The 18,015-nt window shown below is 37.6% G+C and overlaps 1 protein-coding gene across 1 annotated transcript in view; it reads right to left on the minus strand.

Annotated features, from left to right (window-relative positions):
* Window positions 1–1,295: 1,295 nt before the first annotated feature.
* The window catches only part of drd2b (dopamine receptor D2b), a 49,209-nt gene continuing 32,489 nt past the window's right edge, over window positions 1,296–18,015 (minus strand). Inside the window, exons 4-8 of the mRNA XM_052591817.1 lie at window positions 14,642–14,778; window positions 12,450–12,649; window positions 11,415–11,501; window positions 5,171–5,516; window positions 1,296–5,051 (exon numbers count right to left, since the gene is read on the minus strand). Coding sequence (XP_052447777.1) covers window positions 4,855–5,051; window positions 5,171–5,516; window positions 11,415–11,501; window positions 12,450–12,649; window positions 14,642–14,778 — 967 coding nt within the window. The 3' untranslated portion in view covers window positions 1,296–4,854. The remainder of the gene's footprint in view (window positions 5,052–5,170; window positions 5,517–11,414; window positions 11,502–12,449; window positions 12,650–14,641; window positions 14,779–18,015) is intronic.

Below are 18,015 nucleotides of genomic sequence, written 5' to 3' on the forward strand. Positions count from 1 at the left end.
TCGGTGGGGGGAGTGCATGAACAGTTCTCTCTCCATCTTCAATACCACGACTTAGGTGCCCTTGAGCAAGGCATCGTACCCCCAACTGCTCCCCGGGCGCCACAGCATAAATGGCTGCCCACTGCTCCGGGTGTGTGCTCACAGTGTGTGTGTGTGTGTGTGTGTGCGTGTGTGTGTGTGTGTTCACTGCTCTGTGTGTGTGCATTTCGGATGGGTTAAATGCAGAGCACAAATTCTGAGTATGGGTCCCCATACTTGGCTGAATGTCACTTCACTCACTCAACCAACTCCTCATATGCTGGGGAAAGAGATGGCGAATCCTCTTCCCCCCTGATTGTGTCACCTTCACTGCCCGTTACATCTAACTCCTCGGAGCTAGAGCATTGAAGCAATAAGCTCTCCCCTCGGGCTGAAGAAGCCGCAGGGCGGGCTTCCGACACCGGAGTTTGAGCTATGGATCTCCCAGGTAAGGGAGGAGAAAGAGCCCTCGGACCTGTCTCCAACCCCGTTTTCACCCAATCTTGGATTCAATCTTTTTGTCAACTTGTTCTCTTTCAATTAGGACTGGTTTTGCATTAAATTTTCAAACTATTTAATTGTAGGAGTCATTTATCCGAGCTTATGCACCTCAGTTTTTGAGTGAAAAAAGCATTATTTGTTAATCATTTTGTCAATATTGTGAAAAAGGTGAAAAAAAGTTTCACTGTTGATCACACTAGCCAACTTTAATGTTTAACCAGGAATTTTTTTTTTAAATGCTTTTATTTTGTACAAAAGGGCACAAAGTCACACTTGTGATGTTCCCGGTCAAAAATGGCCGGCCATTGAAAGTGAATGTAGAAGATTACAAAACACAGGGCTTGTATTTTGAAATGCTTTAATTTTCAGAAAAGCGGTGCACATTAACACTTTATGTTTAGCTTTGATTCTCTTGATTTAATGATTGAATTAATTAAAGATTTGCAAATACACATATTTGATCCCAATGTCCTAAAGTTGTCAATAATCAGCGAGAATAATGAGTGACTGAAAGGAATTTTAGTTTCAAGGCCTCCACTGTAATTAGCTTCAATCCATCACTGAAACGAGTGTGTACTTTTAGATGGTGGGCCGTAATTATGAGCTGTCTCGGTGGCTTGCCGCATCTCACAATCTAATCATAGCTGAGCTTCCAAAACCTCCTTCTGCCCTCATACAAGACTCTGTGACCACACTCACATTTATACGGCACATTATTTTATAATTATAACCCCTTATCCTTAAAAACCTTCCTTCCTTTTTTCTTTTTTTTTTACCAATAAGGTTCTGATTTTAATTATGGTGATTACAAATAATCAAAACAGCCAAAAAACAAATGGAAACATATGATCCGATGTGCCTTTTCCAATGATGCCCTGAATTTGCTGGGTTAATAAAAGCCTTTCTGCCACAGTGTTTTCAGATTTCCCAGAATGCCAGTTGTTTTCATCTCCACTCTCTGTCAAACATTGACCTTTTCTTGCATTAGCCTTATTTTAAAGTAATGTCACACCATTTAAGAGCCAGCATATGATCAATGTACAACAGATTTGACCCTTCAAATATTTTTAGAAGCCTATTGATACCCACTCCTACAAATAACACTTATTTCCTTTGACTTAAATAACACTGTAGCAGATGTGTAGCAAGATTTTTGTACAAAAGATCAGTTCACAATGCCTGACAAGGACTTTTATTCATTCAATATTTACATTGCTATTACAAAATATCTGACAGACCATAAACTTACTTGGACCATAAATTTACTTACTATGTAAAAGGTATCCATTGCATGTTTTTCTTTTTTCAAAGCCGAACAAGTTGATAGGACTTTATGTACAAGGAAAAGACCATGTTGAAAAACACATACAGCAGGAGTTGATTAAAAACTGTACAGCATTTACATTCCATTATATTTGCATGAGCACATACTGATAAAACTATTGATTAAATCCTGATTGGAAATAGGGGTCATTAAAAACAAAGAAGTGTAAAGCAGTAAAACAACATACTGTGATTCTTGGGTCGCAAATGCACATCATGAAAGAAATGCAGTTATAAATAACCAAGTTAGGAGTTATAAATACTATCAAAGTGCAGGATTTTAACCTGCACTAGTCAAAAGAAGCACACAGCTCTGACAAACAACTTACCGCCTCCCAGCTTTTTGGTGTAAAGCCCAAGTATAACCAAATAAAAAAGGTCTGCACTCTATGCTTCTTTATTCAATTTACAATAGTGGAATACAATTTCAAATATGTTTAGTTTCAAGCCCTAAAAGCTTTCTTTAATTGCTAAAAGTTGTCAGTGCTTTTATTCACCTATTGTTAATTGAATAAAGAAACTTTAGAGCAGTAGTTTTTGGAACGAAACACATTATCGCTATCATTTTTGGAGATTTCCAATACAGTATACAGAATCCTCACATTCCACACATAAGTTTAAAACCCATTTATGGAGAAAAAAAAAGAGCTTCGGAAATATGTAAGAATCTCTAATATTTGTATTATACACATAAAATAAGTTTGAGTTTGTGATTAATATGCTATGAAATATATTTTCTTTTCTTTTTTTTATTAAATTTAAATGACCTGTGTATGTATGGCACATTGATTAACTTCATGACAATAGCACTTCATGACAAAAAGGTTGCCGTGAAGTAAATAAATAATTGAATAGGTTTTGCACTAACAGTGCCAAATATTTCAGCTTGAGAGTCTGATATTAGTTACATAAAACACCTCACTGTAAGCACGCTTTTATTCTCACTGAAATGTCTTCTACAGGATCTACATGTTTAGTGATGATTAAACTGCAATTATAAGCAAGTAAGGGAGTGTGTAATCTTTGTGCTATTAGTGTCACTGAATGGAATTGCAAGAATAATGAACATTTCAAACAACAAAAAACTAAACAAACATATAGTTATGCCCCAAACTCGCCTTAATTGTTGACCTAGTGTTGCTGTGTCTGGCTGGTCGGTGATGTTTTATAGCTTCACACCATTTATAAATATTAATAGGCTTACTTATAGTTTGTGTAAGCTGTGTCTGCATAAGCTGTGATGGCATAAACTATTTTAACACTGAAAAATTACACTATTCAGCATTAAGATGACTTACATCAATGTCTGTTTTTTGAACCATATCATTTTCTTTCTCATGACTGCTTTTCAAACGATCACTGAGAGAGACAATTTTATACAACACACCAGTAATTACATTTTTCTCAACAAAGAAAAAAAGAAAGAAACTAAATTAAAGTGCAATTATTACCTTCACAAGCAACAAAGTTAATGGTCATTATCATGTACTATATAATAATTCACTCTGTCCTGAAACTTTTTTTTTTCTTTCATAAAAGATGATTTCAACATTTTTATTATTCAGAATTTTGATCCAGCAGTGGATATCTATGGCCATGTTAAAATGGAGCACAGTTATTAACATGGGAAATTGCACCACCCCCACAAATTAATTGTGCTTTTTTTTCAACCACAAAAATGATCTGTCACGTCAAATAAAAACACCTACTTCAGTACAAAGATACAACTTTATATAGCTCAGATAAGTTTGTGTACTCGTAATGTACACACACACGCACACACACACACACACACACACACACACACACACACGCACACACACACACACACACACACATACACACACACACAATAGACATACATTGGCTGCAGTGTAGTAAAGCACAAATGCAACATGCATGATAATTTTTGTCATGGGCTTCAATAAAACTATTTAATTCCTATTTACATTGTCCTTCATAGTCGGTAAGTCAAAGGCATTCATTTCTGTTTGCTTAAAGGTGCATTCTGTTTAAAAAATAAATAGTTGTATTGTTCTTAAAAACATTTTACACAAAGTAATAACTAAAAAAAATTATACTGTATGCTCTGATAAAAAGTGTGGAGCGAGTGGGTACCTAATTGGGCAGACATGCTGAGATCACATGACCAGACAGATACTAGTTTATTTTGGCTATTATCATTAGCTCATGAAATAATTTATACACAAATGACCACAAACAACACATTTCTACAAGACGCATTGTTAATTGAAACCTTTTTCTTAAAGGAATAGTTAACCCCAAAATTGCTTAACATTTATTAACCCTCAGGCCATCCAAAATGTAGATAAGTTTGTTAGTTCACCGGAACGGATTTGTAGAAGTTTAGCATTATATCACTTGCTCACCAATGAATCCTCTGCAGTGAATGGATGCCGTCAGAATGACAGTCCAAACATCCGAGAAACAAAACATTACTGAGTGCACCTTTAATATCTTTGAGTCCTGGCTTTATAAAACCATGAATGGCATTTTCACCTTACGTATTTTCCTTTACAATATCTATCTCTTAATTAACAAGTTCCCAGACAAATAAATAGATTGGTGATTAAATAATTACTTAAATAAACAGAGCTGCAAGCACTTTGTAAACTAAATTGCCACTAAATTGATATAATGATGTAATTACGACATTCAGATCTCCGCTTCCGTAAAAGTCTTTGTGGCAAGATCCAATTACTGATCATTTCAAATTTACTTCAATTCTACAATTAATCACATTTACACTCCAGTGCCAAAGAGAATAAACACGTTCACATGTGCACTCCGCTGGCAGAAATAATGGAAATTCGCAAATAAAATTCTACGGTGACATTCATTTGAACTCCATTTTCTGTAATGAGTTCTTCTGCTCTGCCCTAAAAGCATGGCTTTGTAAATCCCTCATTTCACATGGCGTTGAAAGATGGCACTAACCTCTTTCGAAAACCTCCATCTCCACCTCCTCTATGCGTGCAGTGAATAATGTCCTCAGCAGTGCAATATCTTTATGAAAGCCTTTCTGAACTCCACATTGAAAGTGGTATATATGATGGGGTTGACGGCGCTGTTTACATATCCCAGCCAAGTGAAGGCATTGTACATTTCCAGTGGCACCACGCAGCTTGTGCAGTGAGTTTTCAAAATGTGAGTAATAAAAAAGGGCAGCCAGCAAATAATGAAAACACCTGCAACAGAGAAGAAAATGCTGAGGTATTCTGAGGGAAAGAAACTAGGACTTTTATGTAACCCGTTTCAGCATACGACTGAGGAATACTTGTATGAAATGACAGCATTGTGACCTCACCTAGAACAATAGCCAGCATCTGAGTAGCCTTCTTTTCTTTATGCTGTGAAATCTTCCTCTTGCTCATGGTTTTGGTCACTGTAGTTCGGGTTTTGCCATTGGGCAGTGCCTGAGTTTCAACAGGTTTGGCTTCTTTAGGGGTCTGAACCTCCTTGGTATGCCCATTTTTCTCATCTCCATTTGACTGGCATTCACCATGGGCGGGAGAGGCATGGATTGGACTTGGGTTGGGCAGCAGGTCGACGACCAGAGTGGATGCCAGTTTCTTTTTCTCGGGAGGGCTGGTGTCTGCCACGATGTCCACTCCAACATCAGCACCTTGGTGCAGGACCTCCTTTATCAGCTGCTGTTGAAGACATGTTTACCATTAGTTGTATGATTACTCTATGAATGGCATGTAATAGTTCCTCGAGGGAACTCGAGCTGCGTCAATGCGCTTTGGGGAACGCGCCCAACGTGCGCGACTCTGAATATCGTGTGAAATCAGACCAATGGAAGAGCGTGACGTCACCGGCGGAGTGACGTAAGCGACCAGGAAGCTATAAAAGCACGTGCCACGCAGCTGGCGTCAGCTTCGGGTCTTTCAGCAAGCGCTATGTGTGTGAATGTCAAACTGTTTGTCTTGTGAGTCTTATTTACTGTTGTCTGTCCAGTTAAGAGCTCCTAGACATGCCAAAGAGCAAGGCGGAAGTCAAACACACTGATGGCGATTCCAAATCGCATTATAGGTTGTGTGTTCCTCTCTGCCCGAGATATATAACGGGTGGGGATACACAAAGCCTGTGCGTGGTTTGCCTGGGTTTGAAGCACGCTGTGTCGGCTCTCGAGGGGGCCGACTGCCTGCACTGTGAACGTATGTCACTCGCGAGCTATCTGTCCCCTGGCGCGGCGTCGTCTCTAAAGGCCCCGGCATTGCCCTCAAAGCCACTCAGAGCAACATCGGCTTTGTTGGGCAAAGGGTATGCGGCTGCGGGTCAGGCTGGTGCGTGTCTGCACACCATGGCGGTGTTACAGGTGTACCAAGCCGACCTGCTTAAGGAGCTAGATGAGGGAGATGAGTTCAAGTCCCACGACATTTCAGAGCTAAGAAGGACCGCTGATCTCTCCCTCTGCACCACCAAGGAGACCGCCCGAGCGATTGGGCGGTCCATGGCAGCTATGGTGGCCGCGGAGAGGCACTTATAGTTGACCCTGTCTGATATAAAAGAGTGGGACAGGGTCTGCCTCATGGACGCCCCGATTCAGCCGACTGGCCTGTTCGGCAATGTAGTCAATTCTGTCGTCGACAGGTTTCAGGAGGCCCGCAAACAGGCGGCGGCGTTCCATAAGTTCCTCCCTCGTCGCTCCCTTGGGGCATCTGGGCGGGAGATGGCCCAGCCGCACCCTAGCTCCACGTACTGCGAGGCCCAAAACAGAGCATCGCCGAGGACTTCCAAGCCCAAACAAGATCTCAGGGCAGTTATAGAAGCTAAGAAGTCCTCGGCCAAGAAACCCTGAGGCCAAGAGCCCAGGGTTTCAGAGGGCAGCCTCTGCTGGGGTAGAGCGGTACACACCTCAGTACACGGTGCCCGTCTTCAGCGCCCTCAGGGGGCCGGTCTGCCGGTCTGCCAACCCTGCCAGTATTCCAGGGCGCAGCAGGTCCCAGCGAGCATCACTCTCAGTATGTTCCGCCCGTGCGCGTAGCGGGGCTGAGACACTCGCCGCCCCTGCGGGGGCCTCTTACACCAGAAATCAGTCTCGAGAGACTGATTCCCTTAGTAGATTATTTAGCAGTGTGGAAAATACTGCCAAATGTATCTCGATTGGTCCTGCACACAGTAAAAAAAAGGCTTCCGTATTCAGTTCGGCTCCGTGCCGCCAGTATTCAACGGGGTCGTTCAGACGATAGTCGGCCACAGGCAGGGTCTGGTTATGGAACAGGAAGTGAAAACCGTATTAGTGAAGGAGGCCATCGAGGTGGTCCCTCCTCAGGACAGGAAGTCCGGATTTTACAGCCAGTATTTCATAGTTCCAAAGAAGGATGGGGGGTTGCGTCCAATTATAGACTTGAGGGTCTTAAATCTTTCAGTTATGAGACTAAAATTCAGAATGCTAACAATCAAGTATGTTGTAGCTCAGATCAGGTCCGAGGACTGGTTTGTCACAATAGATCTCAAAGACGCATATTTCCACACAACACAGGAAGTTTCTGAGGTTCGCTTTCGGGGGCGAAGCTTACCAATATTGAGTACTTCCCTTTGGCCTTGCACTCTCAAAAACAAGGTAACTAAATATTCGGGGCTTAAGCCCCCTTAGCACAGCCCTGGCGTTTTTTGGAACGCATTTTTTTGACGGCCTGCTAGCGGATCGTCAGGGGCTGTTCACATATGCACATATTTCCAATGTAGGCGCGCGGTATGCGCGCTCATAATGGAAGCAACACGGTCGCGACGCGGACGCGGTGCGACACGCTCGTTTTTTCCAGGTGCGTCCGCACCGCATCGAGTTAAAAACATCTCAACTTTTCAGAATGCACAAACAATCAGCTCCATCCTTTCCCGTAACAATGTTGAAAGCTCAGCCAAGATGAAGGAACAGCTGATTATAGCTGTATATGGATTGCCATTTTTAAATAAATTTAGTAGCAGAGCTACTGCAAGCGATTTTTAGAGCTGCAAATCCATTTATCCTTTGCTAAAATTTCTGCGCCTTTCATGGAGAGAGCGTGTCATGTTTTCTTAGCAATGGCAGACGTCTCCGGGGCGCAACTGCCCGAGTGCTTTGGAAAGAAGGAGAAAGTGGCGCACCCAGCATTTTCCACGCGTTTTTAGGCGCGAATTATTGAAGACAAAAGCGATGACCGTCGGTAACCCTCAGGCTGACATGTTGATGTGATGTGATATCTGATCTAAGTGGGCGTGGTGTGCGTAAGGTAAAGAGGGCATGACTGATGATAGTGTCCATGTCATGACAACGCTATTCTCAGCCTGCGCTCCAGCTGAGTAATCAACTTCATTTTTTTAAATAATTTATATATTTTATATTCAAACTGAAAACATGATGTGATTAACACTCAAGTCATTCAAGTCATCGTCTCTCAAGTCAAGTCAAGTCCCGAGTCTTTAACTTCCAAGTCCAAGTCAAGTCTCAAGTCATAAAAATAGCGACTCGAGTCAACTCGAGTCCAAGTCACCAAGTCACAAGTCCCCATGTCTGCTATCAACGCTTCCTATGAGTCCTCTGGTCGTCCCCCGCTGTCGGGAGCCAAGGCTCACTCTTCGGATGCACACTAGGCAGGGGTTTGGTAGTCTGGCGGCGTTGGTACTCGTTCCCCAAAGCGCATTGATGCAGCTCGAGTTCCTGAAGAGGAACGTCTCTAGGTTACGTATGTAACCCTAGTTCCTCGAGGGAACGAGACGCTGCGTCTTGGAGCCATACCCCCGGCACCCCTGCCGGCGCTTGCTGGTACTCGAAGCTGACGCCAGCTGCGTGGCACGTGCTTTTATAGCTTCCTGGTCGCTTACGTCACTCCGCCGGTGACGTCACGCTGGGCGCGTTCCCCAAAGCGCATTGACGCAGCGTCTCGTTCCCTTGAGGAACCAGGGTAACATACGTAACCTAGAGACGTTTTTTTTTTATTCTAGATTTGGTTTATATTTTTTGTATATTTTTTAGTTGCACAATATAAAATATATATACAATAAAAGGCAAATAAATACAATTTATGTACAATGCAGAGAGAAGCTGAAAAACCTCTAACTATGAATAAATAATAACATATAAAAATATATAAATGTATATAGCTGAATAATGAATAACAGCATGAAAAAAAAACAGAACCAGAAACAAACATTATAAGATATAACAACATGAAATAAGTAAACAAGATTATAAGGCAGTGATAAAATGCTCTTTTAAGTATCTTTTTTAAAAAACATTAAAGAAGAACACATGGAAATACTTTATTTTAGGGACCAATTCACACTAAAAACTAGTGGCTTATTACCATGCATATCACTTGCATGGTGGCTGTTTATTAGTTTTTATAAAGCACATATTAATGCCTTATTCTGCATGACCATATTTTAGATCCCTTAACCCTACTCTATACCCAAACCTATCAGCTACCTTACTAACTAATAATAATCAGCAAATTAGGAGTGTGACCTGTTTTTTTTTTTTTTAAACCAGATTTCATAAACCATTTTATAGTTTGATTCACCTACATTTCATTCAGTATTGACCTTCACAACTGAGAATTTAAGAAAGGTGAAAATCTGAGAGCATAAAGTTATATAAGAATGAACCTGTGAATTTGCTTTAGAATGTCTTAAATTGCTCTGAAATATTGCCTTCATTTGAATAATTTTTATAACTGGATACAAATATTTGACAGCAATTCATATCATGTTAATAAGAATAAGCATTTTGAAGTTTCTGAAATAAAGGAACAGATGAAATATATGAATTTGATCGGATTGCAATAATAACGTTTCTAATGTTTCTGAAGGATAATTATTGGAGTAGTAAGAAAAATGCTTGAGAAAAAAAAATTAAAGAAAATATATAAATGACCTATTATAAAAAGTAAGATAAGACTCTGTGGTAACAAGATGCCAAACTCTTCTCATACAGGTAGATGTATTTTACTTCTAACCCAAACTGTTTGTTTGCTCCATCTCTCCTAAACAAAAACTCTTAATAATTTTCTTGTTGACTCTTGAGGCACTCCAACAGACTCAATTGTAATTTTAGATAAAGCCTTGGAATACTTGAAGTAGACCAAAATGGGAATAAAGTACACAGTACAGTACACACGAAACAATATTGAAATGATGTTACGTGTGAAAATAATAGGGCATTCAAGCTTATTTGTACTAACCTGAAAGTTCCTGACAGCAGTAATTGGTGACCTTATGACTCATTAACTATTCCCATTTAAAGTAGCTGCTAAATCAACGCTTGTTTAACACAGGCAGGCTGTCAGCACAGATGTATGACTCACAGTAATCCAACTATAATCCATCTGATGTGGTATATGACTGACAGTAACCAAACTGTAATAAACATGCAGTTTGAAAAAGAGAAGAATCCAAAGAGAAGATTTTTCCTGTTATATTTATTCACTTACATGTATTCACTTTTTATCTATTATAAACAAAAACTGAACATTCAACTGTAAATATTTCTAATACAATTATAAATGAAAAGAAAAGGAGAACATCAATGGCACATTCACTTATCACACATGAAATAAATACTATGACTCAAGTCGTACTATTCTTTTTTACATTCTGCATTACATTCCTAATAAAATGTGAATAAAATCTTAATACAGTAGATCTATACAAAATAAATACTCTTAAGAGTCTTCCTGTTATATTGTAACTGCAGTTTTAAGGGCCTAGGTATAGTTAATGTATAATAGGCTAGTTAGCAAATAAATGGCATTTGCATTGACATATTATGTGTAAAAGTGGCATAATCACTTGTTTGATTGATATATATATATATATATATATATATATATATATATATATATATATATATATATATATATATATATATATATATATATATATATATATATATTTATATTTATATTTATATATTATATATATATCATTTGCCTAAACTTAACCAGCCACCCATTACACAAAACTTCTTACAGTAGCTAAAAGTCCAATGCCCATTAAGTTACTTAATGATTAGTAATAATTTATAAACATTTACAAATTATTAATAGTTTCAAATTTAGATTGGCTACTGCAAAAACATGAACAAATAATTAATATATTATTGAATAATATGTGTAAATGAAGATCATATGAACTGTTTTCTGACATTTTTAAGCATTTCAATATACATTCAATATTATGTAATGTTTAGTAAGTGCATCAGTAAACATTAACATTAATATTTTCTCACCTTTCTATATGTGAATATACATGAAATAATTATCTGTTAAGCATTATATAATGTTTGTAAATGATTTATAAATGAAAGATATAAAGGTTGTTTTTGCTTTGTTTTGTTTTTTTCTTCATGGAAATCAAATGGCTGTCTTATAACCCAGGCTCAGTGGAAAAAATACTTTTTCTGTACAGATTTAGTTTTATAACGGCACTTCTCTCCCCATAATGAGGCAAAGAGCACTGAGCTATATTGGATGTAACAGTGCACATAGCTACATACATATATCTACAGAATAACATGTTATTTTACACAATTTTTATGACATGTTTTATAAGCAAAGCACACTTACTGCTTTCTTGTTTTTGGCAGGTAAACCCCCGTTGGTCTTAATGATAACTGTGCACAGTTTCACATCTTCAGGATGAGTGCACTTTTCCTGTGGCAAAGGTAATAAGAATTGGATTCAGCATGTGGTCGACATTAAATTCCAAAGACAGCATGGAGCCTTGAACATCATTTACAGGTATATTTGGTGCCTCTTGATGACAGACAATGCAAATAAATCCACTGAACACAAAAGAGCCTTTCTAGCACTAAAAGCCAAATGAAAAAGAGATTGCTTCAGTAATTTATAAGTACCACTTAAAGTCATTGGGAGCCTTTAAAATTTGATGGCTTAACTCATTGATCCAAAGTGGTCACTGAAACCAACTGGTGCAAGAAATCGATGATAAAAGAGTGCAAAGGTCAGAAGAATGAATTAAAAAAGTAGCTTTTCTGTATTGTGGTGAAAATAGAATATGAATAAGGGGTAACCGATATTTCATATTCGGTATATGCTCTGACACATAAATTGCACAGGGAATTGTGTTTAAAAACCTTACAGCTCAGGAAAAATGGCAATGGTTTCTTTTGCTTTAACATATTTACTTTTACAGTTTCCAGTGGGTAATGCATATTCAATAAAGGCTAAGGCAATGCCCAAATATCCAGATACCAAATATACATTGGAGATGCTGAAATAAGACTGTCTAAAGATCAAACCACCATTCATTTTTATCAGTATACCTATACGTATATTAAGATATATATCTGCCATTGACCACAATTATGCATTAAATTAATCTGACAACTGACCAGAATATTGTAACACATTATAGATTCCAGGGGCGAGTAAAGATTTTGGGGTCACTGTATTTCCGGCAGTGTCCTGCAGGTCCTGGCATTACCTCAGGAATTCTATAATTAACACTGACAGCTGCTCCCCATATTTTCTAGAAAGAGGGCAACTCCATTTTTAAAACAACACTGACACCAGTGTCTTGTCCAGTGGGGAATGCTGGGTAGTTTCCCTGAGGCTACTGTCTCACATGGTGCATATCACCTTGAGAGGGGGCTGAGCATCTGAGTCTGTCTTCTGGCAGCTCCGTTTAGTGTTGACCCGTTTTCGCCGCTTGCGAAGAACCACGTAGATCTGCACGTACACGAGAAGGGTGACGATGAAGGGCACGTAGAATGACATTATGGAGGAGTAGACAACAAAAGCAGGGTTGGCTATTTCACATATGGTCTCATCCCGTGTAGCTAAGAGAGAGAAAGAGAACATAAGGTTACACAATTAATTATGGTTGCAAAACGAATTAGTTCATTGAGGCGCAAAACCTTAATTAACTAAAAACTCAAAACTGAATGCAAATTTAGAAAAATGTTAAAAATTTGGGATCAGTAAGATTTTTTATATTTGGTCATGCTGTTGTAATTGCACAAAGGAGTACTTAGGTAATATTAACTAAAACGTACTTACTATAGATTTCAGTTTTGGGGTTAAGTTTTATTTTAATTGCAAGCAATAATCCTTGTACTACAGGACATTTGGATGCTTGATTCTGGTTGGCTGATGAATGTTCTAAGGTGTGCAATTATTTTTCAGGAAACGCACAGCTAAAGTAGTTTCATGCAGGTCTTGACAGCAATACGGATAAATTTTACAGTAGCACTTGGCCAAATGATTTCAGTTAATTCAAAGGTCTTTACAATCTACAACAGCAAAAGATCCAAAATCTGAAAAGACATTGATCGAGAAACTAAATATAACAAACAACAGGATAAAAAAACAAACAAATAATTTCCTTGTTTTTACAATTAAATTACATATTACTATCTACGGAAAGCACATTTTGTTTCTTTTTGAATTAGCAAAGGAGTCTTATGATGAAATTATTAGTAGGGCTGTCAAATGATTAAAATTTTTTATCAAATTAATCAGAATTTTCAGTGGATTAATCATGATTAATCACTATTTGCCACTACACCTGAATCCTAACCATTTTTTTTCTGAAATGTATACCAAAAGATAAATAACAGGACACAGATACATAATTTTCATGTATTGTTTCAACATGTGGTTCTTTTTTTCTGAATTTCAAAAGTTTAACATTTACTCAGATCAAATTTACCTGAGCACTATATCAAACCATGCCATTTAACTACAGATAGTGTAAGAGTTTTAGGTGAACCAGTGGTTAAATATAGCCACATATCTATGAAATTATGGATAGAGAAACTCGAAAGAATGAACTCAGAAACAAAAACATGCGCCACAATCACATAAGCAGCACTCTGGGCACTCTTGTTTTTGGGAGGTGTTCATTTGCTCTGCCACAATACTTTAGGATCGATATTTTCACGTTCTGAAGGCTTCAAGTGCCAGTAAAACCAAGTAAAAATGCATATACTTTCCCAAACAGCTGTAATTTTCGCTGCATTGCATGTAGGCGTTCTGCGCATGCGCAGTGTGAAACACAGGACGCTATAACACAGTGATCCTCAAATCTGGCTCGCGAGATCCACTTTCCTGAGAAGTTTAGCTCTAACCCTAATCAAACACGCATGAGTTTGCTAATCAGTGTCTTTAGGATCATTAGTAAATCACAGGCAGGTGTGTTTAATTGGAGTCTGCGCTAAACTCTGCAGGAAACTCGCGAGCCAGATTTGAGGATCACTGCTATAACAGGAAGAAGAATGTATGATGAATGTATTTGAGAGTAACTGGGGTAAAACCTTAAGCTTCTTCGGTGTTTTCGTCGCGGCGCTCGCCGCTGTTTTTTACTATCTTGAGAATTCAGAGATCGACGCGACTTTCCTAACCTGAATAATTTGTCACACTGCGCATGCATGAAATGCGTTAAAAAATTTGACGTAATTAACGACAAACAACTAATTAACGCCGTTAACGCGCTATTTTTGACAGCCCTAATTATTAGAAATGTATCCTATGGAGCAGAGTATTTTAAGGACAAAAACCTGACAAGTTTCTTAAAATAAAACACCTGAATGATGCTTTGAAGTGTGTGACTTAGATTTTTAGTGATTTTGTTGCATAACATAGACATGTCGTGTCTGTTGTGGACAAACAAATTGCTTGTCACTGGAATCATACTGCATGGTGTTTCAGTAAGACATGGTTTAACAATGGAATTATGGACGTTGCGCCACTGGACATGGCATTGGAATTGAATTTTTTGTGTGAACTGATCCTTTATGAATATTAGGGAAATAAAAAACTCAGACCCTTACCTGTGTTATTTAATCCAAAAAGCAGGGGGCAGGAAATAGTGAACGAAAGCACCCAAACCACCGAGATCATTACCGTGACTCGTTTCTTGGAGCTGTAGCGTGTGTTGTACAACATCGGCATGGCAACAGCCGTGTACCTGCACAGGAAGTCCAATGGAAAGGAGATGAAGAAGGGGTGGATTTGCATTCAGGCAGTTAAACACAGAAAGAAACAATGATGATTACACCTGACCAGATGCTTCTGATACCAGCTGCCATTATTGTGCTATCATGTCTCTTGCTATTGTAACTGTAATAAACCTAAACATCATCATGATCATCACCATAATTTCCAAAGCTTTCAGGGGTCTACTCTTACAAAGAGTTTTTACATTATGGGGAAGTTCACTAAGCCTGAACTACACAGTCTGCAATCTGCCATACTTTACTGGGACTCTTCAGAAAGCCAAAAATAATTACAACAGTACCTGTTTATATTGTTCAACAATATAATCAATAATCATGATTTGATGAATTACTGCTACTGTGGTCAGTAAAAATGTAGACTAACTAGACTAATTAATATTTAGTATACCACCTACTTTCTCTGGATGGGAATAGCACAGTCAGTTTAGCACCCGATTAAACGGACTTTCATGTTCAGAGTTGCCAACTTTTAAGTTTATCTTGGAGTGAGATGTGTTTTTTTATGGGGGTGGGGGGATGGGGGTTAATCAATATCAATTCATCATGTGTATATACTGTAAAAATAATAGGATAATAATATTTTGTTGACTGCAGTTGAATGCCTTTTTCAGCAACATTTGACACTTTAAATTCAGTATTTGCTTGCATTCACTATGTGTTACCATTAAATTTAAATTAAGCACGTATGACTTGCAATATTCTAGATATATTTAGTAAAGAGCCACACAGGTACCTAGTGGGTAAATCATGGCACTATAATGTGTGTTTTTGATTCTGATTTGCCTCTTGTAAGGAATTTAAAACCCTTTTCTCTATTTTAACCTTAAATACTACACTAATTGTAATATAAGTAATAGAAATATTAGAAAAAAACATTAATGTCAGTAAGTCATTAATGGATCATAATTATTGCACAAATAGTATTTAGTACCAATAAATATAGATACAGTTGTGTTAAAAATTATTCAGCCCCCTTGACTTGCAAGACAATTTGCTGTGGAGGATAACGTTTTATGAAATCAATTTAACAAAGGCATCAGTAAAGTATTAGAGAAAGTTTGTCAATACACTTTTGAGTGATTCTGAGAATGGAACATTGATGAATCATGATAAAATTCGAATTGGCTCTAAACATTCATGTTCAAAATTATTAAACCCCCTTTGTGCAGAATCTTTTATTCTTTAAAATCACCAATAAACGCTGTCTGTAAGTGTTTAGAAGCTTCTGTCACCCCTCTACTACAGTTTTGGCCCATTCCACACCTGAAAAAGCTTTCAGATCACTGATAATCTTTGGTTTTCACATTGTCTCTGCTTTTTTTCAAATTCAACCAGATATTTGAAATGAGAATTAAGCCTGGAGACTAAACAAGTCACTCAGGTACATTCTTTGACTGATCCCTGAACCAAGCAGTAGTAGATTTGGATGTGTACTTTGGTATGACTGGCCTGCAGGAAAGTCCATTGATCATCAGCTTCAGTTTTTTCACCAAAGGCATCACAATTCTTGTCAAAATGACACTTTAAAGAATCCATGATGTCCTTCATACAGTCATGATTTCCACTTCCTTCAACAGTAAAGAAACCCCATAACAGTACTGATCCACCTCCAAGTTTGAGGATGGAGATGGTGTTCTTCTGCTTATGAGCTTTGCCTTTTTTGTAGCAGACATACCGCTGATCCATGGGTCCAAAAAGTTCCAGTTTGGTCACATCACTCCACATATCATTCATCCAGAGCTCCACAAGTCTACACAAATGTATTTTATCAAGTTCAAGTTGTCCTTTGTTCTTCTTGATCAAGAGTGGTATTTATCAAGATGTCTCAACAAAAAGGCAATACTTTTCTAGTGATTGTCTAGTGGGACTAGTTCTTGCACACTGCTTTGAAATGATTTTCCTCCTTCCATCGGGTCATCTTGCAGGTCTTTGACTTAACATTGCAGATTTTTCTCAGTAGCTCTGATTAAACATTTTATGATATTGTGCTTTTTCTTCCACAACCTCAAAGGTTTTCTGGTAAAACACACTTTAAGCTAAGGAATAAGGCCGAGAGCTGTGTCTCTAGGAACTTTCAATGTCTTGGAAATCTTCATATAGCCTTAGCCTTTCTAAAGTACTAATATATTTATTCTCTTTAGCTTTTGTGAGATCTTTGTTAACATTTTTGCTACTCAACTTCAACACATTTCTTTCATGTTCTGCAAGTGAACGTCGCTTGATTGTGCCATCCCAAAGAAGCACAAAGTCACTTTTACGGACTTTAAATTAAATGTTCCCTTCTGGAGGAATGAACTCCCCAACTCAATCCGAGCAGCTGAGTCCTTAGCCATCTTCAAGAATCGGCTTAAAACACATCTCTTCCATCTTTATTTGACCCTCTAACTTTAACACTCTCTATTCTAATTCTATTCTTTAAAAAATCTAACTACCTTTCTAATCTTTTTGTATTCTATTTTCTTTTCATTTATCATGCAATTGTATATGTATGTGGGTGTGTATGTGTAAAGACCTCTAACAAGCTTGCTCTATTCTTTTATTTTTTTATTCTATGTTTTCTTTTTATTTATTATATAAGTTAAAATCCCATGCTACGTGTACTGTCTTAACCTAACTGAGACTTGTTATAGCACTTATATATCATTGCTCTTTTTGTTGTTTTTGATTGCTTCCTCTGTCTTCATCTGTAAGTCGCTTTGGATAAAAGCGTCTGCTAAATGAATAAATGTAAATGTAAATGTAACACATACATGAGCTAACTGTATGTGTAACGGCTCAAGCTAATTCTGTTTTTAATAGAGTTTCTAAAAGCTTAATTGTGTTTTGAGACTGTTTTATTCCCCACCATGCAAATAAGTGATTTAAAAACAGCAATGTTGAATAGGGGTTGAATAATTATGACATAGCAGTATTATTAAAAAATCTCAAAAGTATTACATTATATATTGACAATATCACTTTTAATATGCCAGTGAACTGTTATAGATACAATTTTTATTTTATCCTGGATCTTCAGAAAAGCTTGTATTTGTAAAGTACTGCAGTCTCTAGGGGGTTGAATAATTTTGAACTGTAAATATATATATATATATATATATATATATATATATATATATATATATATATATATATATATATATATATATATATATATATATATTAGGCTATTGAACTAAAATATACAACAC

This window comes from Carassius gibelio, chromosome A5 (genome assembly GCF_023724105.1).
Source record: "Carassius gibelio isolate Cgi1373 ecotype wild population from Czech Republic chromosome A5, carGib1.2-hapl.c, whole genome shotgun sequence".
In the NCBI taxonomy this organism is placed as follows: Eukaryota; Metazoa; Chordata; class Actinopteri; order Cypriniformes; family Cyprinidae; genus Carassius; species Carassius gibelio.